At 42.7% G+C, this 25,547-nt stretch overlaps 1 protein-coding gene across 1 annotated transcript in view; it reads right to left on the bottom strand.

Annotated features, from left to right (window-relative positions):
* Positions 1-25,547, bottom strand: part of ENTREP2 (endosomal transmembrane epsin interactor 2) — a 978,998-nt gene that overhangs the window by 624,704 nt on the left and 328,747 nt on the right. Inside the window, exon 2 of the mRNA XM_068272537.1 lies at positions 17,660-17,716. Coding sequence (XP_068128638.1) covers positions 17,660-17,716 — 57 coding nt within the window. The remainder of the gene's footprint in view (positions 1-17,659; positions 17,717-25,547) is intronic.

Below are 25,547 nucleotides of genomic sequence, written 5' to 3'. Positions count from 1 at the left end.
CGAGAAATCGGCCCATTTTCACACAAATGGAAGCTTAGCCTGAATGTGTAAACGGGGCCCTAAGAGTTAGGGCCAAGTGTACATACCTGGGTTCATGTACAGTTAGGGCCATAAATATTTGGACAGAGACAACTTTTTTCTAATGTTGGTTGTGTACATTACCACAGTGAATTTTAAAGAGAACCTGAGGTGTGTTTAAAGAATGTTATCTGCATACAGAGGCTGGATCTGCCTATACAGCCCATCCTCTGTTGCTATCCCAAACCCCACTCTGCAATCCCTCATAAATCCCAGCAGTGCTGTGAGGCTGTGTTTACATCTGTAGTGTCAGTCTCAGCTGCTCCCCCGCCTCCTGCATAGCTCCGGTCCCTGCCCCCGTCCCTTCCCTCCAATCAGCAGGGAGGGAAGGGATGCAGGCGGGGACTGGAGTTGTGCAGGAGGCGGGGAGAGCAGCAGACTGACACTATAGAGATAAACACAGCCAGCTCTGACAAGCTGTTTGTCAGCAGCGTGGCTGTGATTTATGAGGGATTGCAGAGTGCAGGGGGACCTTAGGGGGGTTTGGGATAGCAACAGAGGCTGGGCTGTATAGGCAGATCCAGCCTCTGTTCGCAGATAATATTCTTAAAACCCACCTCGGGTTCTCTTTAAATGAAACAACTCAGATGCAGTTGAAGTGCAGACTTTTTGCAAAAATTAGGATATAAGCAAAAATATATTGGAAAACACATTTTTGCCAAATGCATTGAAGTCTGTGGGTACGAGAAACCTACTTTCTTTAAATTCATTGAAGTCTATGGACAGGAGAAACACATTTTCTCCAAATGTATTGACACAATTAACATAAGAAATGCTAATGTTGATGCGGAAATGACTTAAATGATTTAATGAAAATTTCAATAAATTATTTAATGAAAATTAGAGCTTATCCCTACATGTAAGTGTAAAGTTAAAACTTGGGTAAGGGTTCATTTTAATTACAGGCTAGAAATCAGGATTAGCCTAGTGTTATTCTTTGTGTAAGAGTTAGCACAGTGAAAGGGTTTAATGCAGTGCTTAGGCATGACCTTGGGCTTGATTCACAAAGCCGTGCTAACAGTTAAGCTAGCCATACACTGGTCGATTTGCCATTAGATCGACCAGCTGACAGATCCCTATCTGATCAAATCTGATCAGAGAGGGATCGTATGGCTGCCTTTACTGCAAACAGATTGTGAATCGATTTCAGCCTGAAACCGATCACAATCTGTGGAGCCGTCGCTGCCGCTTGTCCCCCTCCTGCATACATTACCTGAAGCTGGCTCCGGGTCCTCTTCTCTGCGCTGCACCCCGCACCGCATCCCAGTGTACACTGTGTCACTCCGTGACCAGGAAGTTCAAATAGAGCGCCCTCTATTTGAACTTCCTGGTCACTGGAGTGACACAGGAAGTTAATGTATGCTGGGATGGAAGCAAAAGCTGTGCAGCGCGGAGAAGATGCGGAGAAGACGCGGAGAAGATGCCCGGGAGCCAGCGTCAGGTAATGTATAACTGTATCAGATCGGCCGCCGCTAGCGACGTGCTCCCTACCCGCGGACGATCGACGGAAGTAACCCGCACGGCGCGATCGACAGACCGATCCGTTTTTGGGAGGAAATCGGATCTGCGGGTGCGTTTAGCGTGAACGATTGGCAGCAGATTCGAACCCAGTGATCGAATCTGCTGTCGAATCGGCGGCAAATCGGGCATGTGTATGGCCAGCTTAAGCACGCTGGTGAAGAGCCCCTTATCACGCCTAAATTCAGTTTAGGCGTGATAAGTTTAGGCGTGATAAGTTTAGGCGTGATAACTATAGCACCAACTGGGTTAGCACCGCAGTGCACAGCTGATCAAAAGTTTTGCGCTAGCAAAGTCTGGTGTGCGCGAAACGTCGCATAGGAGTTTAATGGCACTGCTTTGCCGCAGGAATTTGCGCGTGATCTAAACTTATCTAAACTTATTAGGCCTAAACTTATCAGGCTTAAACTTATCATGCCTAAACAATCACGCCTAAACTGAGTTTAGGTGTGATAAGGGGCTTTTCACCAGCTTGGTGCAATGGTTATCACACCTAAAGTCTTTTAGGCGTGATAACTGGGTTATCACCGCTTTGTGAATCGAGCTCCTTGTCTCTATCATTTGTTGCTAATGTGAATGTTGCTAAACTTTCATGGATATGAGATCCTTTATCTTACATTTGTTTTTATTGCAATGCAATACAAGCACTGCTGTGCTCACAGGGCTTAATCAATGAACTTATGACTGCAGTATGTAGAAATCTGATCCACACAGGCTGCCTGCAATCTGCCTGCCCACAGATCACAAGACTGTCTTATGTCAGCCTAGTGTGGATTGTTTATCTGCTGCCAGTCAGCCAATAGTATGCCGCTCTGCACAAGCATTACAGTGCAGAGTGAGTGAGAGAGACTTACACATGCGGAAAGCAGCACAAACTGAGGAAACAGGGTAGATACGGAGGGAGAAACCTCTGCCACAATGAAGAATACAAGAATGGCGTACCCTCTGATTGGTGGTGTCGGCTGCAAACCCACACTGACTGCACTTTTCTGAGACTGTGTATACAAGCTATAATAAGGTGAGAGTTTATTTGTTTTTTACTACCACTATGTGTTAGTACTATAGTCCCTCCTCCTTCCTAAAGGGGTTCTACTAAAAACTCATACTTTGATAGTTGTCCTTTAAGTATATCTTAAGTGAGTGCCAATGTCATCATTGCCAGATTTCTTGGAAGGCCACAGAGGCCCAGGTCTTGGGCAGCTGCTGCAAAAGGTGGAGCCTAGACATGGGAAAGAGGCTACATATGGTAAAAGAGGGTGCTACAAATGGAGAGTGGAAGCTGCCAATGGGGTGCCACACATGGAAGAGGAGAGCTTAGGCTAAGGGAGCTGAACATGAAATAATGGATGCTGCACATGGAATAGCGGATTGCACTTGGAGTGGGAGGGCACCTGCTACACATGGAAGGGGAGTCAGAACAAAGTTGGCCTAGGTAAAGAAAAAAATATATTGGGCCTTGAATGCCATAGACTTCTGGCAAATAAACTGAGTACAGCCAGTAGGACAAGAAATAGTGGTGAAGTACTACCACTTACAAGGTTATACAGTAGAAGCAACCACTATGGTGTGATGGTACATCACACATAAAAAAACAACAGTTTATAGACTAGATGTAACGATTGGTGTCAGCACGCAGAGAGAATCTGATTATTGGTGATCTGCAGTATCACCAAGAATGCAGATAAATACCCGATTATTGATGATCTGCAGTATCACCGATAATCAGATATATTGCTAACCTCTGGACACCTAAGGATAAGTGAGTGTTTGGTGTAACAGTAATACTTTGAGTAATGTACCTGCTGAGCAGGTGGTATACAATATAGAGACACAGCTCTGGGAGAATCGGAACCTTCCAGCAGTCTGAGGCTCTCCAGGGGGAGGAATCAGGCTGGAGACGGGAAGGACCTAGGAGTGAGTGACACCTAAGATGGATGTCACTATACTGAATCAGAAGACAGAGGAGAAGTCAGAAAAGTCATAACATATATCAAACAATGCCTATTCTGGGTGCGAGGTCCTTGGTCTCAGCACCCCGGAACTAGTCTGAAGAATACACAGATGATAATACAGTATTCCCTAGACTGGGTGCCAGGTCCGTAGTCTCAGCACCCTGGAACTAGTCTGAAGTATAACACAGATGATAACACAGTTCCCTAAGCTGGGTGTGAGGTCCTTGGTCTCTACACCCTGGAACTAGTCTGAAGTATAACACAGATGATAACACAGTTCCCTAAGCTGGGTGTGAGGTGCTTGGTCTCTACACCCTGGAACTAGTCTGAAGTATAACACAGATGATAATACAGTTCCCTAAGCTGGGTGTGAGGTCCTTGGTCTCTACACCCTGGAACTAGCTTAAGCATAAACAGAATACAATTCAAATAATCTGGCTGTGTGTATTCCCAGGTCCACCTGGTTCAAACACACTGAGGATCTGACTAGGTCTGAGTGCTTCCACGTAGTGATCGCAACGGCAGACAACTTGCAAGTGACCAGCAGGAACTATATATGGAGTAGTGCTCTCCAGCACCACCCCTAATTGCTCAACCAATAGTATCCTGCTCAGAAGTCAGCTGATCGGCGTGGTCAGCTGACTCTTCCTGCTTAGTATAAGAATTCTGCCTCTCAGCACGCGCGCGTGTATTCCTAAGTCTATGTGCACTAACAGACTCAGCCACACCAGACACACGCTGCCGCGTGCAAACCTCCATGCTGGATGCGCAACCAGCCGCCTTACTGTTGTTGCATACGGCGGCTTTTCCGCGTTCTGCCCTGCTACCAAACACACGCTTCCGCGTGCAAACCGCCGCACTGGACGCGGAGCCAGCAGCCTGCTCAGTAGCACATGTGGTGGCTTTTCCGCGATCTCTCACACTAGATACTTGTTTCCACCTGTTCAAATGGTCACTAGTATAACCAATCTGTAATGCAAAATAATTTATTATAATATATTACAATAAAGTAGTATATATAAAAAAAGGCCTGGATGGTCCTCTCATCCTTCCAGGGTTGGTCAACCTACAAGGTAAATTTAGAAAGAAACAGGTTGTCTAAGACAGTGGTCCCCAACCTTTTCCGGCCCGGGGTACCCTTTCTGACCAAATTTTTCTCCGGGGAACGGCGGGGAGAGGGGGTTGTGCCGGGTGTTTGCGTGACCTAGTGGACAGTGCCGTGCGCAGTAGGCTATGGGGGGGGGGGGGGCTGGGGTGCGGCTGCACAGCTAGCATAGTTGCCCCAGTATAGGGAGTTTAGTTGCTTCAGTATAGTTAGTATAGTGCCCCAGTATAGCCAGTATAGTGCCCCAGTATAGTGCCCCAGTATAGCCAGTATAGTGCCCCAGTATAGCCAGTATAGTGCCCCAGTATAGTGCCCCAATATAGTGCCCCAGTATAGCCAGTATAGTGCCCCAGTATAGCCAGAATAGTGCCCCAGTATAGCCAGTATAGTGCCCCAGGATAGCGCCCCAGTATAGTGCCCCAGGATAGCGCCCCAGTATAGTGCCCCAGGATAGCTAGTATAGTGCCCCAGGATAGCCAGTATGGGTAGGTGGTGCCCCCCGCCCGTCCCCGCCGCTGTTATTACCTTAGCAGCGGCCGCTCTCCCCCTCTCCAGTGCGTGTATTTATTCAAGCAGCGTATCTCCCGGCTGCTCTGTGTGATGCGGCAGGAAGCAGAGCAGCGGCTTCCTGTAACGGCGATATGTATCGCCGTTGCTATGGTAACCGAGCCCTGCTTCCTGCACATCACACACAGAGCAGCCGGGAGATACGCTGCTTGAATAAATACATGCGCTGGAGAGGGGAGAGCGGCCGCTGCTAAGGTAATAAAAGCGGCGGCCGCGGGGACGGGCGGGAGGGGGGAGGAAGAGGACAGTCCCGCGGACCACAGGTTGGGGATCCCCGCACGGCACACCAGGCAACATCCCGCGGCACACTAGTGTGCCGCGGAACAGCGGTTGGGAAACACTGGTCTAAGATGTGTCTGAAAATCAGTTTTTGACAGCCCAAGCTTGTTAGACGAGTCCCTCACACTTGGATTCAGATGAGAACCATACCTGGGGACCTAAAAACACCAGTAATACATGTATTAGGCTTTTTGTTAAAGCTTTGAGGTCTGTGAATATATATAGACAAGTATCACTGTGCTGGCCTATGTTAGAAGAGATACACATAAAAAACACAGGAATGCTTTCATAAAACAGTTCAGCACAATGGAAGATTAGGCAGGGAATGTATTTGACAATATACTCATGCCCATCAAGATACCTAAGGCCAGCGTGTATAATCTGCCCTGAATGATCCTGCTTATTTTTTGAAGAAAATTAAAGGTGATTTCGGAAGGTGCCTTAAAGTTCATTGAGCAGAAGAATGCAATATTCAACATGCAAACTGATTTTTTGCCATTATGGCCACTCTGCGGTCTTCACATGCTTTGATTTTTGAAGTGCTGTTCACTGGAAAACAGCCATAAGGTATCATTAGTCATTCTGCAATGAAGGTGAATGTCTCATAGAAAGACAAGAAATAGTTTGCACAGCGCTGTTTTTATTTTATGTGACAAGTGCTTTGCCTGTAAGAGATGAAGATCCACAAAACAATTTTTCACATTTTAAGGGTCAGTAGATTGTGTGACAACACAGAGATGATCATCTAACCCTCACAACACAGGAACACATGGAGATAATAAAGGAGAATAGCAATTTTAAAAATAAAAATCAGTAGTGCCTGGACTGTTCTACAATGACATTAAGAAAGAGGCGTAAAACCAAAAGTATGATGTAAGCTACCATAATCAACCAGTAGTCAGCTGTCATTAGTTTAGCAATTAATTATAATTCTGACTATAGGCCCACAATGATTTATTAGTGCTGAGTAGATTGCTATCCTAAAATGCATATTTTCTTTAATGCAAGAAGGGAAAGAAACCTAGTCAACCAAAGCCACTTACCACTTCATTTACCTTGTTCTATCTAAATTGTTTAGAAGAAGGTAACTTTGATTGGCAACATTTCTTTTTTCTTCAATTAGTGGGTTAAGGAAATGTTCAGTCCAAAGCTAAAGATAATCTAAGCATATATCTAGAAGAAGGAGCCCAGGATAAAGAACCTTTGTTTCATTTAGTGTTAAAAATGTACACTTATTTCAACCTACACTCTTCTGTTATCAGTACAGTCTTTCTACACATAGATCAGGTAAAGCAAGCTATTCATTTAACAGTAAGTGCTGGTCTGGCTTAGCATGCAAGTGCACTAATAATCATTCTAGCAAGGGGCCACTTTTTGCCATGTTAATACACGGCTATATGTGGATTACAAAAAAAATGTCACCCCTCTCCTAAAAAGTGTCACGCCCTTTCATACTACCAACTCAGGCACAAGGCTGTTCAGTACCAAAGATGCATTAACAAAGGATGGCCATTAAAGATTTTTTTACCCATAGAGTGGCTCCAAAGTAAAAAGGAAAGGAGCACTATTCCTGGCTCTGAACATAGCGTGGTGTTTGATTTGGCCTGAGGAAGTGGGCAGAGACCCGTGAAACACGTTGCCAGCGCTATTAAAGAGTATTCATTTATTTATGATTTTTTCTTCAATGAAAAAAGCCACCTCAAACCTTATTTATTTTAAAGTTTTTAATTTATTTTATTATCATTTGGATGCCTTTTCATCCTGTTTGTGCATTTAACACCCCCCTGTCTCAGGGTAGGGGAACCCTTGGGCCCCATCTATGGGTCCCTAGGACCCGTTTTCCTTGAAAGGTGCAACCATTTCCGGCTGACCGGGACCCCCGTGTGGAGTTGGGTTTATTGCTCTCCACCTGCCTGCAGTGGTTGGTTGCTCCATTGCAAACTCCCTTTATGAGTACCCTCTGTATACTATTTCTTATTTAATCTATTGAGTGTGAGTACTGTACCATTGGGGCTCCCTTTGTCTCCATGTTTTTTTTTTTTCATGTAGGGTGACAGCTCACCGCCCCACCCCCCATTTTTATTGGCTTTACCAGGAAAAAGGAACCTGATATTGGAGGTTTTCTTCATGTATTGGCTTAACACCTAATGTGACCGATGATGTAATGATTACGTTTATATTACCCCAGCACAAGGCAGCACATGCCTTCATTGGCATTGAAATGTATCTTAGACATCAGGAAACTTAGGGTTCTTTTAGCCGACCCTAAAACCAAGACTATACTTAACTTTCACTTCTGTCCTATCCTTAGATTTTAAATCACACCCTTTCCCCTTCACCCAAGAAATCTATGCCCAACACCAACCTTAACTCTACTAATCAAACCACTACTACCTTGATAATGCTATCATGGGAAGGGACGGTTAGGAAATTTGTCAAACTTTGCCATATTGATTGTGATACAACAAGGAAACAGGAGAAAGCTCTCCTGTACAAAATCTGCCTACTTGTTGCTGTTTTTTCTTCACCTTTCTCAGGGTCCACACTCTGGAGATTGAAAGAGGAATGGGTGGGCCTTTCCATTCTGGCACATAACTCACTGTTGTTCCTGTCAGACAGGTAGTCTGGACAATATAAGGCACAGGTGCAGTGTCAAGACATAGAACATTTATATTGCACTTTTCTCAAAGTGCCAGAGCTGCAACCACTGGGGCGCCCTCTATAGGCAGTAGCAGATTTAGGTAGTCTTGCCGAAGGCCCCCTTACTACATAGGTGCTGGCTAACTGAAAAGGAAGAGCTGAGATTCTAACTTTGGTTTCCTGTGTCAGAGGCAGAGCCCTTAGCCAGTACACTATCCAGCCACTGTGTCAGTAGGGTGAGGAATGTGTGTAGAGGCACTGAGTACTGAGTTTTATCCCATGTGTGCAGTGTGGATCCTAAGCCTGCTATTTAGCCTATGTTGCACTGTCCAAGCACTTGAGTTTGGAAGCAGCTGGTTACCCTAGGCTCTTTGCAAGCTGAGGCTTTGGTATGATAAGGATCTTAAAAGGGACTCAACAGCACTCAGCCCCAAAGCTGGGTGCCACTATAGCAGTAATGCTATAGTGTGCGGGATGTGTAAGGGTAATTTGGGGTTCCAACAATAGCCAGACCCTGAGAGTTACTTCCTCCAAATTGCTATGACTCGGAGGGGGAATAGTATTTAATCCTGCTGGGAATTTGAGCGGCAGCCGGGAGAGCTGTCATTCAGCTCACCCTGCATCCAACTCAATGGCGGCGTAACTATAAATACGCTGAACTGTCATCTCTAGATCTAAATCTCAGACTGTGTTCTGCATGCTGGCTGTGATCTTTCGTGTGTGTGGGTGTGTGTGTATGTGTATGTGTGTGTGTGCGTGCGTGCGTGCGTGTGTGTGTGTGTGTGTGTGTGTGTGTGTGTGTGTGTTAAAGTCAGTGAATGTGACATAAAGACTTCATAGGTGTAATATTGTTCCATAACACAGCTTTCTCTCTCCCTGTCTAACAATAGAGGTGGCAATCACAGTAAACATAAAGAAGAATCAAAGCGCTTTGATTTCTAAAGCATTTTATTGCACTCGCTATTTTGATCTTTTGCCATTATGAAAGACAAGTGGAAGCCACTGCAGAGAAGACATACGTACATTATTTTTTATTGAAGGTATAGCCCAGGCAGAATAGCACATTATGGGCATTATTGCAATTGCAGACAAAATGAAAGAGATAAGAATGGCCCGATTCACTAGATGTGCTCGGAATACAAATGCATGTATTTGTCACTGGCTACATAAAGCCTGGCTGAGGATGAAGCAGTGAAACGGCCACGTCAGAAGATGAAGAGAGAGAGGGACATTTTACTCCCCAGTGTCATAGCTCAAGGAGCAAACTGCAATCTGTGCACTTTCTGTACATGTTATTTCATCAACACACCTCCAAAGAGCCCTACCCAATGCTGCTGTTTGTTTACAATCATTTTGTAGTGTTACTACTGCAACTTGATGTATGCAAGTAAATGAATAAAATAACCTTGCAGTCTCTTCTTACTGTTAATGACTATCAGATCCCAGCTCTAAAAAGGATAGCAGAGTGAACCTCTGTGTGACTTCACCTGTCCAAATGCTTTTATTGTTTTTATTAGTACTAATGATTATGCAATTTAGCATATCTACATACACATCCTGCTGCTAAGCCTTATGATAATTGTTCCTTAAAAAAAATGTTGTTGACTTGGAGTGCATACATACATCCAATTTTGACTGGTCAATGATGTGACACTTTTGTCACATCCATGTAGAATGACCACTAATAACACACACAATCACAGTATTCAAAATCTGTTGACCCTCGTACTACATGGGAGGTGGTAAAATTGATCAGTGAATTTAACATGGGTACCATAGGACCAAGAGGCAGCGGGCCATGTGCTACCAGTGTGCCCGGGCACTGAGCCAGGGCGCTGTCCCCCAACACCTGGATCTGGGACTCTGCTTCCCTGATCATCCACCAGGAAGGAACCATCACCATACTGCAACAGAGTGCTGGAGTGCAGGGCCAGTTCAAGTAACAATTGGGCCCTAGGGCAAAATTAGCTTGGCTCCTCCCCCAACAGCGGCCCCCCCAGCCACAAAGCGTCATTAGGGGCCCTTTGTTGCAGCCAAATTTCCCTCCTGGGCCCCTGAGCTGGCTGCTGACTCTCCCCCAATCACCTCCCAACTTTACTGTGCTCCCTAGGACCACTGCAGTGTCTATGTCAGTGTAGTGTCTCACCTGCCCGCCAGCACAGATGAGACACTACTCTGGCAAAGACTCTGCAGAGTCTCTGGGGAGCAACAATTAAGATGAAGGAGGGACATCTTGGGGGCCCCTACAGGCCCTGGGGCAATTTCCCATTTTTTCCTATGGTAGCTCCGGCCCTGCCTGAGTGCATGGTACCAGATCTCTGTATCCCGAATCTTGCAATCTATTCTATGCAGGTGGAAGTGTGCAGGTGATAAAGAGGCTGTGCAGGTGAGATTGCAATCTATCCTGTGGAGGTAGAGTTAAGAGGTTGGTGCAGAGAGTCCGTATAGGGACATTACTGATGTATCTAGGAGCTTGCAATCTACCCTATGGAAGGTGAAGGTAATACAGGGGCTCTGGGGATAGGGACATCATATCCAGAAGCTTGCAATCTATCTTATGCAGGAGAACGTAGTGCTCAGCCTGGCTAATCAATACTCTGAATGCTGGAAGGATAAATAGACGTAAATCTCTGCATACAAAGAAATCCGCCAACAGGCAACAAATAGCTTCATCCTCCAAAAATGTCAGCCAAACGATGAGATATGTTTGTTTGTTTGTTCAAAAAAGAAAAGAAAATTTCAGGTGAAAATTTTAAAATGTATAGTTTTGATTTTCATTTGTTATACACGTGCATTTCGATGTGACATTTCCAGGTATGCAAGTGAGATTCATACAGCCTGTGTCTGTTTTGAATTGTAAGATCTGTGCATTTGAATCAAGCTCTAAGGATTCTTCATGTTCCAGAGTCTGTGGTCACAGTGTGCCCTTCCTCTCTTTGGTCGCCGCTGATCTGAGGCTTGAGCGACTGGGAGGCATGTAGTACAGACCTGCTGGTACAGCATGGAAGCAGGCATTGTGCTCATGGTGCTGTGACGTCCATGGCATGAGCCATGCCTGCACCCCTCTAAATACACCACTGTCAACAGTCCTTTATACCTTCCCATAGCACCATAAGGATCTACACTGCAGATGCAGCACAGTTGCTGGTAATAAGATATCCAGGACTTACTAGAACACTTTGCAATTACAAAGAGTAAAAAGTCAAACACCTCTACATGACAGCTAAATCTCCACTATCACAGCAATTTAAGCATGAGAGTACAGAGTTTAATGAAACCACAATTCTGACAGGTTTTATTTAACAAACTGTAAATGCACAAAAAAAGGTTATGACCTAATGTCAGATTGAGAAAATCCAAGAAACATACAATGATATGAAGCTGTGATTGAAAATACACATGGTGACTTATTGCCAGAATCTTACAGTAAATAATTAGGAGTTCAGGCTATTGGATTATGAGACTGATATTATTGTTTTCCTCAATTTATATTATCTGATATATAATCCTCAAATCATATTGTCCCTTATTACTATGTCCTGTCCATTTATATTTCATTCAGGAGTACCCATCATTTATAGTGCCCCTGTAAGGCCCCTTTTACATTCAAAGCGCTACATCGCATCACCTAAAACCGCCGTATCCCGTCGCAGAAGTAGTGATAGCCCTATGGGGCTAGAACATTGATCACATTGTGGCAGGTCCGGCCGTGGCAGTACAAGAGTTGCAGTGCATCATGCTCAGTAACCCTGGAAGTGAAGCATATGATCAATGGAAAGTATGCCTCTCTGATTTTGTCGCACCAGAGCTATGATGCGCTTGTCGTGGCTGTCGATGCAATCGTCTAACAATCATTATCCCTGGCCTTTCCTGCTCTCCTTCCCCAGTATAGAGCATAGCATGTGTTGGAGCATAAGAAATAGCTCACGTGTCCTGAAGTACTGCTGCTGTCCCACTTTATGGATAGCCCTTTTTATTGTGAACATTACGGGTGGAGCTTAAGTAAGTTTTCCTAGACTGTACATATACGGTATTTATGGACAGCAGGCAAACTTGATACAGGGGTGAAAAAATTGGGAAAGCCTAATTTTTAATTTTCTTGTATTCTATGCTATACATCATTTGGTTTTCTGCATCAAATGTTTCATTTATATGGGCAGTGAGCATTTACTGTATATGGGCAGGAAGCATTTCCTACTAGAGGAATATAAGAATTCCAACTGACTGTTCACAGCCCATGTGCCACTTCTCAGCTGGTGACACAAGTGACTGGCACTGAAAAAATAAATACAGTAGTTAATTTCCATACAGATCAAAACAGGTAAAAATGAGGTCATAATTATGGGCGACTTCAACTTTCCAGACATTGACTGGAGTATTGAGGCTACCCATTCTGGTAAAAGCAGCAGATTTCTGGCAGCACTACAGGACAATTACTTGACTCAAATGGTAACTGAACCAACTAGGGGGAATGCGTTACTGGATCTGATCATTTCTAATAGACCAGATAATGCATCAAATGTGCAGGTTCAAGAACATTTGGGAAATAGTGATCACAACATGATAACGTTTGAGCTGGTGACTGATAGGCCACGGGGCAGCGGGACCACTAAAACTATGAACTTTAGAAAAGCAAAGTTCACTCAAATTAGGCAGGCACTAAGTTTGGTGAACTGGGATAATGTACTACAAGGGGAAGACACTGAAGGGAAATGGCAAGCTTTTAAACGTATACTCAATCAATACTGTAGTATGTATATCCCATATGGAAACAAAATGTCTAGGAATAAAAAAGGCCTCTATGGATGAATAGAAAGGTTAAAGATAAAATGAAGAGGAAAAAGAATGCCTATAAGGTCTTAAAACAGGAGGGGACAGAGGCTGCACTAAGCAATTATAAGGAGTGCAATAAAAATTGTAAAAAAGAAATTAGGCAGGCAAAGATTGAAGCTGAAAAACAAATCGCTAAGGATATCAAATCTAACCCAAAAAAGTTTTACAAGTACATTAACTCTAAAAAAAGAAAGGTTGACTGTATAGGACTCCTAAAGGATGAGGATGGGAACTCAATGGTGGATGACCAAGGTAAGGCAGAGTTATTAAATGCTTTCTTTGCTTCTGTCTTCACAAAAGAAACAGCACTGTTGCAAACTACAGAGGCGGAAGAGTCTCAATCTTCTAACTGTAATATTAAATACTTAACGCAGGAAGAAGTGAAGGCAAGACTAAATAAATTAAAAATAGACAAGGCACCTGGCCCGGATGGCATGCATCCTCGGGTCCTAAGGGAATTAAGTTCAGTTATAGATAAACCCCTTTATCTTATCTTTTGTGACTCTCTTGCAACTGGCAGAGTCCCAGTGGATTGGCGTACAGCCCACGTTTTCCCATTATTTAAGAAGGGCAAAAAATCTGATCCAGGAAATTATAGACCTGTAAGTTTAACATCAGTTGTATGCAAACTATATGAGGGGTTACTAAGAGATACTATACATGACTTCATAGTAGAAAATAATCTTATTTCTCAGCATCAACATGGGTTTACTAAAGACAGGTCCTGTTTGACTAACATGCTCAGCTTTTATGAGGTAGTGAATGCTAATATGGATATTGGGAATGCTGTAGATGTGATATACTTGGACTTTGCAAAGGCCTTTGACACTGTTCCCCACAAAAGTCTGGTGCAAAAGTTGAGGATGCAAGGACTGGGGAAGAGTCTGTGTTCATGGATAGGGAACTGGCTAATGGACAGAAAACAAAGAGTTGTGGTCAATGGATCATACTCAAAATGGGAGACTGTTAGCAGTGGGGTCCCACAGGGGTCTGTTCTGGGTCCAGTGCTCTTCAATTTATTTATTAATGACCTAGTAGATGCAGTAGTGAGCAATGTTGCTATTTTTGCAGATGATACAAAATTGTGCAGAATCATTAACTCTCAGGAAGATAGTGTCATATTGCAACAGGATCTGGATAGGATGGCTATATGGGCACATACATGGCAGATGAAATTCAATGTTGACAAATGTAAGGTCATGCATTTTGGACGTACTAATGGTCTAGCACCATACAAAATAAATGGGATATAGTTGGGGACATCAAACTTGGAGAAGGACTTAGGAGTACTCATTGACAACAAGTTAAATAATCGTACTCAATGCCAAGCAGCTGCAGCTAAAGCTAACAAAATTTTGGGATGCATTAAAAGGGAAATAAAAACTCGAGATGCTAGCATAATATTGCCCCTGTTTAACTCTCTAGTAAGGCCACATCTGGAATATGGAATTCAGTTCTGGGCACCACATTACAAAAAAGATATTGCAGTTTTAGAGCAGGTGCAGAGACGAGCAACAAAATTGATGCGTGGGATGGAAGGTCTCACTTATCGAGAAAGGTTAGATAAACTGGGTTTATTTAGGCTAGAGAAAAGACGCCTTAGAGGGGATCTAATTAACATGTATAAATACATCAGAGGGCAATATAATACCTTGGCGGATGAGCTTTTTGTCCCTAGGCCTTCTCAAAGGACTAGAGGACATGATCTGCGCATGGAGGAAAAATGTTTTAGCCATTTATTTAGGAAAGGGTTCTTTACAGTAAGAGTGATTAAGATGTGGAATGCATTGCCACAGGAAGTCGTTATGGCAAACTCTATACCTGCATTTAAAGGGGGCTTAGATGCTTTCCTTGCGTTGAAAGACATCCATGGCTACAATTACTAGGTAATGCCTAATGATGTTGATCCAGGGATTTTATCTGATTGCCATCTGGAGTCGGGAAGGAATTTTTCCCTTTAGGGGCTAATTGGACCATGCCTTGTAAGGGTTTTTTCGCCTTCCTCTGGATCAACAGGGATATGTGAGGGAGCAGGCTGGTGTTGTACTTTATACTGGTTGAACTCGATGGACGTATGTCTTTTTTCAACCAAAATAACTATGTAACTATGTAAGAGTTACACTTTAAAGCTGAATGTTCTTTTCATATGCTAAACTTTATATTTCTTTACATTTTAAGATCATGAGCTTTGTTTTGGCTAGCAGAACCTTTTCAAGGTCTGCATCTAGGCTCGGCCACTTCAAAAGTCTACACACCATACAATTTTCTGTTAGATTTTCTGTTATGCCTGGTACACACCATAAAGCCGAGGGACACCAAGAGCCCCAATAGTGTAATGGGGACAACAAATAAATGAGAAGTTAAAATGATACTTACAAACCAGGGTTACCAATAGGCAACCACTGTATAGACAGGTGGGGAGAACAATCCTGACCCCATTCAGGAATAAAAAGTCGCTCTCTGTAGACAGGAAAATAGGGTAACAACCCTCCACCCAGGGTGGACTCAATATAGTGTACAAGATACAGAGGCGCCAAAAGAATAAAAGATAATTAAATGAACTTAAAAAAACCAACTGGTTAAACAGAGGATGCAGCGGTGGTCTTACCCCCTCCAAAGAGACACAGGCAAGGACTGCGATTCAGACAGTCAACAATTTATTCGGAACTCCAAAAAACAATGCAATTTGTTTCACGGGCCATACATCCCGCTTCCTCAGGCAAAATACAGTAGGAGTCACAGCATCTGTATTATATCAGTGAGCTCGGCACCTCTCGCTGATATAATACAGATGCGGTGACTCCTACTGTATTTTGCCTGAGGAAGCGGGATGTATGGACCATGAAACGCGTCGAATTGTTTTTTGGAGTTCCAAATAAATTGTTGACTGTCTGAATTGCAGTCCTTGCCTGTGTCTGTTTGGAGGGGGTAAGACCACCGCTGCCTCCTCTGTTTAACCAGTTGGCTTTTTAAAGTTCATTTAATTACCTTTTATTCTTTTGGCGCCTCTGTATCTTGTACACTGGTACACACCATGCAATTTCCCATCAGATAGATGGGTCAATAGATAATTTCCAACAGATCCGATCGGATTTCTGGTCGTTTTTCTGATCACTTCTATGTAAATGGATCAGAAAAACGATCAGAAATCAGATCGGACCTGTCAGAAATTATTTATTTGACTCCTTTATCTGATGGGAAATTGCATGGTGTGTACCGGGCTTAAGATTTACCTACCAGATAGATTTTCTTCAACATGTTGGAGAAAAATCTATCTGGCAGGTAAATCTAGTGCCTAGTACACACCATACAATTTTCTGTTAGTTTTACCTGCCAGCAACTACCTAGCAATTAGGCATTGTTCTACTCAGCAGGAGATAACCAGAAAACAATGCACCAGACATAATGACCAGTCTCTACAGAAAATAATCTAATGCAGAAAATCTAACTTAAAACTCTAAAGGTGGCCATACACGTTAGATTAACAGCAGATAGATCATCAGTAGATTTTCTGATCTATCTGATGTGTTTAGGAAAATGTTTTACTAGGAACAGATTTCCAATAGATTTCAGTGTGAAATCTATTGAAAATCGATCTGATGGCATTTTGTTGCCATCAGATTTCCATTAGGTCCAATGCAAAATGATAAGCCATCTCAAGAGATAAGCCTACATTTTCCAATATGTCAGAACGATTGAAATTGATCGAAATCAATCGAAATCGGCCGCAAATCGATCGATTGGTCAATCGATTTGCGATCGATCTATTTCAATCGATCGGCAGAAAATCAGCTGAGTGTATGGGCCCCTTAACAGAAAAATCTAACAGAAAATTGCATGGTGTGTACTAGGCATTAGGCATGTGTACTAGGCATGCATGCTGTTGTTCGTGCTTTAGGGCACATTTTTAGTGCGCTGCTGCACTTTTTTTTAAGCATGTTTTGCTTATTGTAGCAGTAGCAGTTGTCAATAAAGCTTTGTCTTCATGTTTTCATATGAAATAGTATTTTTTTTTCAATTAGGGGTAAAAAACGCATGTGCTTCTATGCGCTAAAAAAGCTCACCCATTCACTTGCATTGATGTAGCTCAACGCACAGAAATGCATGCAACACTACGTTTTTGTAGCGCAACGCATAGATGTGAACGAGGCACATTTAATTACTTGGGAAAATCAATACCTTGCAGAACGTACAGGACAATGCGCTGTGAAAAGCACACATCAACGGCCCTGATGTGAACGAGGCCTTAGAAGATGCTCTTTCCTGTTTTAATTTGTTTTATCAATGGTACTGTTAACATTGTTACACAGCATTATAGCAACTCTTCAATCATATTAAAAACCTATTTTACTGGGCATTCTGGCTTACATACACAGATATGCTGATGGTCTCCAAATAAGTAACATTGCCATGGAGAGATTGTTGTGAGGAATGGATGTGCTTTGGTGAATGGTGACCCAACACTAGGAAATACATATAGGAAATCTACATTCTATTAAAATGCTCCTATAGTAGGCAGCCATCAGCCTTAGACATGGCACGTTTACTTTTATCTGAATAATATAGCTGAAATAATGAAATGTGTATAGTGCAAATTATGGAAAATGTTATTAGTACAATAATGTTTTACATTTCCTTAGCTTAGTGGTCCAAATGAGCAGACAAATATAATTAAGCTGTTACTTACCACAAGTGAGAGGGGCCGTTTCCAAGCAACAACACCAATCAATCCTGACAAGAGCACCTGAAAAGGAAGGAGAAATGTCAGCAATCAGAATCAGCTCTCCCATCAACAGTCACTGTATCAAAACAATCACCATCTACTTCATTGCTTTATTACACAAGACAGTATGGGTTTAAAGCAACACTGTCTAAAAATAAGCTCACAAGTGTAATCAGAAGTGATGAGAATTGAGGGCAAGGTTCTTGTAGATGTATATGTTAAATTCATAAAGGTGCCATTCCTGTCTATTTTTTTTTTTTTTTTTTAAAGTTAGTTAGGTACAAAAATTAAGATATGCAATACTTATATCAAAGTCATGCTATCAATATATTCATCAGATACAGGCAGCCACTAGCCAGGTAGTCTCCTATTTACCAGCACTCAAGTTACAATAGTTTCGTACATACAAAGTTCTACTAATGTACAAAAATCTACTGTGCTGTTTTGCTATTGTATATTACTACTACATGTTACAGTACTGCATATATTTTTTGCAAATTGTTTAAAACCCATTAAAGCACATTAAAAACAAAGTGTTCTTTATACAGTATGTCCAAATACAGAGTTGTGCAAAAGTAAATCATTTATCCACACTTACCAGAATGTATGATAAAAGACTTACAACTTACTAGCAACAAGTAGGGGGCTGCCTGTATATCAACTAGATAGAAAATAGAAAAAAACCCACTAAGATCTATAGCCAACGCTTGGCTACCTATACTACAGCAGGAGCCTAAAGATGTTTTACCAAGTCAGATTTTTGAAAATGTATCTAATCTGATGATTATACAGCGCTTTGAGTCCCCAGGGAGAAAAGCGCTATATAAATATTATTGTTATTGTTCTTGTTATTGTTATATGGTGATCTGCAGAATCACCAATAATGCAAGTATAGCGAGACACGGAACAATCGGATGCAGGAAGGTGCTTGGTGCAATAGTAAAGTGTAGAGACACTCACTACTTAGAGGAGCTGGTATAAGAAAATATCCCTATGGGGCACAGAAATACAACCTCTAGCAAGCTGGAACAGTAGACAACAATGATATACAGTGTAAATACACAAGTCTGTTGAAAAGTCCACCACACAGTAATTCCTCAGAGGTGTGGTTACCTCTGAATGGGAGCCCCGTGTGTGAGATCCTCCAAGGGACACAGTGGAGGAGTCTCGGCCTCTAGCAGTAATGTTTTGCTAGTGGCGGTCGTCTCAAAGAGGCAAGCCTCTGATAGAAACCCTACAGTGGGAGATGTTCCACTGAAGGGAGAAAGGTCAGACAAAATGAGGTTCGGCAACAGATCAGGCGGCAACAGTACAGAAATGTGAGACAAGAGAATAGTCGGAAACCAAGCCAATAGTCGATAACGGTACGGGCTGGTGAAGTACAGAATCAGGAAACAGAAGGATAGTCAAGACAGGCACAGAATCATACACAATAAATCAAGACAGTATAATATGTGTATATATTGGCGATAAACCAATATATAACACAATATCAAAACAAGGCTGACTAGGTGTGACAAGAGCCGGGGTCCTGCCGGATTATCACACGGGAACTGACTAGGTCTGAGTGCTGACACAGGGTATCGCAAACACAGACGAAGTGCTACTGAAAAGCACTTCCTTAAATACTGCCTGGGAAAGGAGTCTCCACCCCAAGCAGCAACCAATCAGAGCAGGCTAAAAACGTCAGCTGACCTCAAGGTCAGCTGACCCGCTTTCTAGGATCATAAAAGCGTGCTTGGCGTGCGTGCGCACCCCCTAGAGGCATGATGACAGAGCCCTGGTGAGCAGCGCGCTGGTGAGTTTGGCGCTGTGCGCTCGGAAGATTTTTGCGCAATGGATGCGGAAAAATTTCCGCAACCCGCGTTGGAAAGTCCGCCTGCCGGAACGGATGCAATCGTATTTCCGCAATCCATCCGGCGTTGCGGAATTTTCGTTACACTACTTCAGGATCCTTGGTTCGCATATCTATGCCCCTGTATACTTCACGTGTGGATCAGGGGCTTAGATATGCATACTGTTTTTTTAGCACCACGTTCAAGATCCCCACGCCATTTTCATTCGCCTCACTGTCGCAATCCCCTCCATCTGTGATCAGGGTGTGTGAATCAGCTGTTCCCAACCCCGATCACCGTGCCTGTGACAATCAAGAGCCTGCAGCAAGGAGACGCAAGCTCTCTGCAAAAAATAAATAAATGACATTTCCGTGTTTCTATGTATAGAACACGGTTACAGTAGAACCAAGTGCAGCAAAAAATCCAATATGACCCAAGTGAGGGCTGCACAGCTTTATCCCCTAATAGTTGACAGTTTTTAAAAAATCCAAGCCAGGTTTGCAGGATCATTTTTGTTCTCCCATAAACACAAGAGATACGTAGATACACAGTCTCTTTAGAAGGAAATTTCACTTTTGCTAAAACACTTTCAAGAAACCTACTGTATATATATCAGTTCTGCACAAATCTTTTTGTAGTTTAATGTTATTAAAATGACCTTTCTGTTTCAATTGCAACTAGTTATGAATTTATAGAACTGACAGAAAGCATAAACTGCCCTTTTCAAGGTTGAAAGTGGTAATCTGCAGTAAAGGCTGTTCAGAGAAATCCCTCTGTCAAGAGTAATCAGTTGCACAGAACAGAAATTAACTGTTACTAAATTTCTACACCTGCCCTAATTGAATCACTGACAGAAGCGTTATCAATCGAAATCTAACAGTCTCTGTTAGGAGCACTGTGGAGTGGTTGTGTGTCTGCATGCACAAAACATGGTTAACAAATTGAAATAATCTTTGTTATTAAAGGACCATTATCACAAATGTGAATTTCATGTTGTAACAGCATCCTTTTTTTCTGAGAGCAAGCAGCCTTTTAGTCAGACAGCAGAATTCCTGCATCTTATCAACTTACCACTCACTACTTGTGTAATGATAATGGAACAGACCATATTTAGCATAGGTAATAATAATTCTTATATTTGTATAGCGCTTTTTCCTGTCGGACTCAAAACGCTTGTGAGGCAGCCATAAGAGTGCACTCAGCAGGCAGTAGCGGCGTTAGGGAGTCTTGCCCAGGGAACTCCTTACTGAATAGGAGCTGGCTTACTTAACAGGTAGAGCGGATACTCAAATCCAGGCAGGTGTCCTGTGTCAGAGGCAGAGCCCTTAACCAGTAAACTATTCAGCCACAGCTTTATGCAACAGAACAGGAAAGAAGCTGTTCACACCCAAATAGTGTGGAATAAGTTACACTTGCTTTGCGTTTTGTATCAGCTAATTGTTTTGCTGCCTTCTAATAGCTTAGCAACAGGTCTAGTATAGATTACAACAAGAAGGAATACAGAGAAGTAAGAAAAATACCAATGTTTATCACACTCCTTTGGCTACTAAGGAATTCACTGCTCAGAGAGGCAATACAATAATTTGTCAGCTGAGACATACACACACGCACACACGTCAACTAAATCAGCATTAAAATTTCTGTTTATAAAATCCAACAATGCTATTCCCCTTGTGGCTTCTGTTCCCCCCTACACCCCTATTCCTTTTTATGGACTGTTCCTTAATGCCTATGCTGCAAATTTACTATAGCAATATGTACATTTACAGTTGTGGAATTTAATATAAATCAGTATTTATAAATAAAAAATAATACTGAAATACTGCTGATTTTCATTAGGACTTTATTAAAAAGTCATTTTATTCACAATAGTAGTTCCTTAACACTAGCATTGTATAGATCTTAGATGCAAAGATTGCTTACTAGTTCTCCACAGAAAGTACAGATTTAACTTAAGTTTCTGATATTTCCATTTCATCAGATGGATAAAATCTGTGATTATTATTAGACATAAGTTTAAGTGACCATTTGGACAACATAATAAGACCATCTGTCACATAAGCCCCGGAGGTCCTAAAATCTTTAAGTATATTTATGTGAGAATGTTGTTAATTACATAGTAAGAGTAATGCGTAGGTGATGTGTTTACTCTTCCAATCATTCATTGTGCCCATTGTCTACCTTTCATATCACACTTACAATGTAATGAGGGTTTTAGTCATGCTACTTACATTAAAGAATTACGATTTATGAAATCCTTGGCTTTCTTATTTAAGCAAGCTAAACGGACAAGCTAAACAAAAGCTCTGGAAAATCTTTTGTAAGCAGGTTTATTTGTGTCTCAGGCCAAGAATTGTCTTCTTTCCAGCACAAAACACAATAAAACACATGCTAGAAAATGTTACTTTATTGACTAAAACCAGCTGCCAGAACTTTTGTTCTGTTTAAATGGTGCAAATCCAAATATGTGGCTTTCATTTTTTAATGTCACTCATTCAAAGTAAACAACTTTTAAGAGCTGCGATGCATGGAATCACTTTAAAGTACATGAAAATAATCAAGTACATCATAACAAAAAATACTCTCTTCATTCATTTATAGGAAACGAATTAGGAGTCTAAGTAATGTATATCAGCCAATCAAAATCTTTTATTTTTGGATTCAGGATACAAAATACATTTATGAAGATAATAGCTTTGGGCAACACAGCTCAGTTATGGTTTGGGAAAACAGCTGTGTTGAGAGTTCTGTGAGGTTTGAGGGTCCACATAGATCCAGATAGATATTAATTGCCCAGTCCTAATAAATTTAGCAGGATCAGGCAACACATATAATGTGTATTGATGCCTAGAGACACAGAAGCACTGCCAAATCTGACCATTTGTGGTAGGATTTGTAAACCGTCATAAACCCCTGCTGGCCCTTGTCTGAGGCAAATAGATGTGTGATGAATGTTCTCAGCCATTTGCTTTTATTTCTCTAAGATATGGAGATACTTTCTCCATTCTCCTAAAGAAGGAAAAACATGAAATATATTGAAAAAACATTTACTAGCTAATCATTTGTGCCTGAAAAAGAAATACTGTTCTTTGGTGTCATCAAGTGCTACTAACAATTGTGTACACAAGGCTGGGCTGAGGCGAAGGCTCAAGAAGTGCCAGCCTCTGGGCACAAAGCAGGGGCGTAGCAATAGGGGGTGCAGAGGTAGCGACCGCATCGGGGCCCTTGGGTTAGAGGGGCCCCAAGGGGCCCTCCCTCAGTTGCAGTTTTAGCTTTCTATTGGTCCTGTGCTCATAATAATCACTTTTATAGATACTTTGAATAGTGGTAATCACTAACAAACTGTTCCCCATTCCCTTCTTGCACCTCTGACACTGTGGTTGCCATTGGCAGGTTTTGTCCCGCCGTATCAATTGTTACGTATAGAGTGCTTGGGGGGCCCCATTGTAAAACTTGCATCGGGGCCCGTAGCTCATTAGCTACGCCACTGGCACAAAGGTGTGAGGGGAAAGCATGAACCCCCACCTCGAGTGTCCCCCAGCCCTGGGATGCATCTTCAGTCGTGTTGCAGCATTCTCTCTCTCTACTTCTCTAGCAACATCTCTCATTACATTACACCACTGGAGCAATCATAGAGAGGGTGAGCTGCGATGCTGCTGAAGAGAGATCCAATAGACTACAGGTGGGTAAACTCTCTATATCACACTCCACTTGTGACTAACTGCGTATGGGAAGGGGCTGCCTTATACTGGAGGCCCATCTGCTATCTATACTGGGAAGAGTGGCAACGTAATACTAGTGGCAAATCTGGCTACCTATACTGAGGAGAACCTACCTAATACTAGGGGCACATCTGACTACCTATACTGGGTGGGGGGAATACTTAATACTAGGAGCACATCTGGCTACCTATACTATGGGGGACTTACTTAATACTTGAGGCACAGCTGCTATCTATGCTGGGGTGGGCATAATTTAGGGGAGGAGAAGGGAACATTGGACATTCTGCCTCTGGTACTGGAGAACCTTGTTCTAGGCCTGGTTGTGTACATTATTGTTATTATTTTAACAAAAGTTAACACTAATCACTCAGACACAAAGAGTAACACATTCAACTGCATGAACTGTGACTAAAAAACATGTACACAAAGTGGAGAACATTATTATTATTATTATTACTATTATAATAGTAACACTAACCAGGAAATGAGTAACTAAAAATCAGAGAAGTGCAATTTAAACTAGACATTGGACCATGTGATTACAACTTAAAGAAAACCTGTACTGAAAAAAAGTTCCCCTGGGGGGTACTCACCTCAGTAGGGGGAAGCCTCTGGACCCTATCGAGGCTTCCCCGTCCTCCTGTGTCCCTTGTCGGTCTCGCTGCAGCCCCCGGAACGCACAGGGGACAAATCCGACAGCCTGTTCAATATTTACCTTTCCAGGCTCCAGCGCTGTTGCGGCTCTTCTTATGGAAATAGGCAAAAATAGCCGTTCTCCTTCGGGTCCGCTCTACTGCGCAGGCGCAGTAGACTTGCGCCTGCGCAGTAGAGCGGCCCGACGGAGGTCGACTATTTTCGCCTTTCTCCGTGGGAAGAGCAGATACTGCGCCTGTGCTGGAGCCTGAGAGGTAAATATTTACATCGCCGCTGCTCCGGGAGGATTTTCGCCGCCGCCATGGAACAGAGGAGGATGGGGGAAGCCTTAATAGGATCCAGAGGCTTCCTCCACCCGAGGTGAGTACCCCCCAGGGGAGTTTTTTTCATTACAGATTTTCTTTAAGGAAGTGGAGCACTTTAAATAGAGTTTTTTTCACAATGGAATCACTGAAATCATCAGTTTTTTTAACCTCAATAACATCCTAGCTAACCATTCTTCTTAGATCCACTGCTAATCAATCAAAACTCGGTTGGTTTCTCTTTTATATCCTGATTGGAGCCACCAGGTTAATATGGCATCTAAAAGTACGAGAGAATACCTGACGCCACTAAGATGGTTAGTTATGTCCCTTGACCATCCCCAAATTCAGATTGGTGGACTGGGCACATTTGATAGCCTGATGAATTCACCCCACCCCACCCCCCATCTATAAACATTGTTCAGCGTTGTCTGCATGATTGATACTCATCGAATTTATCGATCAAATGAGAAAAAATTCTCTATTTTTTCACACAGTCGACCATTTTTTTTATTGATTTGGGGTAAAATCAAACAGAAAAATTGTAAAGTGTGTGGCCACTGGTCACCATAAATGTCCTACATTTGAACCAATGCTTTGTGACTTTACATTCACTTTATGTGAATAACTAGCAAAAGTCTCCCTGATATTGGTGGTCTGTTCTTCAGTCAAACACTTTTAGAGCTTACAAGACATGTCTGGCTCTTTCTACACTCTCTTATCTTCACAGCAGAAGGCATGACCGCATAGGGATTGTGGAAATGTGTCTCATAATAGCCATAATAATTTTAGACAACAGTAAATCTTCATGTGCATGTAGCATTAGCCCTAACCTAAACCATTACTTTAATCTAATCTGAATGTTGACCCTTGTTCTTCTGTAACACTAACCCATAGCCTAAAGGTGCGTACACACGCACTTCGGCCGCCAACAACGGGTTCCGTCAGATTCTCCCGCTAAGCGGACTTTCAGGCGACAGTAGCGCGTGTGTACGCACTGTCGGCGGACTGATAAGGCTGTTTCTGAACGATCTGCTGAAATCCTTAATTATCTAAGTTTCCTAACCTCTGGAGTAATTAGTTATCAGCATGGAGGGGCTGGATAACTGCCTAAAGGTGGCCATACACTGGTCCATTTGCCATCAGATCGATCCAACAGATAGATCTCTCTCTGATCGAATCTGATCAGAGAGGGATTGTATAGCTGCCTTTACTGCAAACAGATTGTGAATCGATTTCACCATCTGTAAAGCTGCCACTGCCGCCCCCCCCCCCCTCCCCCCTGCATACATTACATGATTTGGCCGGCGCGAGTCCCCCGGTCTGGGCTGTCTTCTTC

This window comes from Hyperolius riggenbachi, chromosome 3 (assembly GCF_040937935.1).
Source record: "Hyperolius riggenbachi isolate aHypRig1 chromosome 3, aHypRig1.pri, whole genome shotgun sequence".
Lineage (NCBI taxonomy): Eukaryota > Metazoa > Chordata > Amphibia > Anura > Hyperoliidae > Hyperolius > Hyperolius riggenbachi.
The sequence above is the reverse complement of the archived record's forward strand: the minus strand, read 5'-3'. Positions and strand labels throughout refer to the sequence as shown.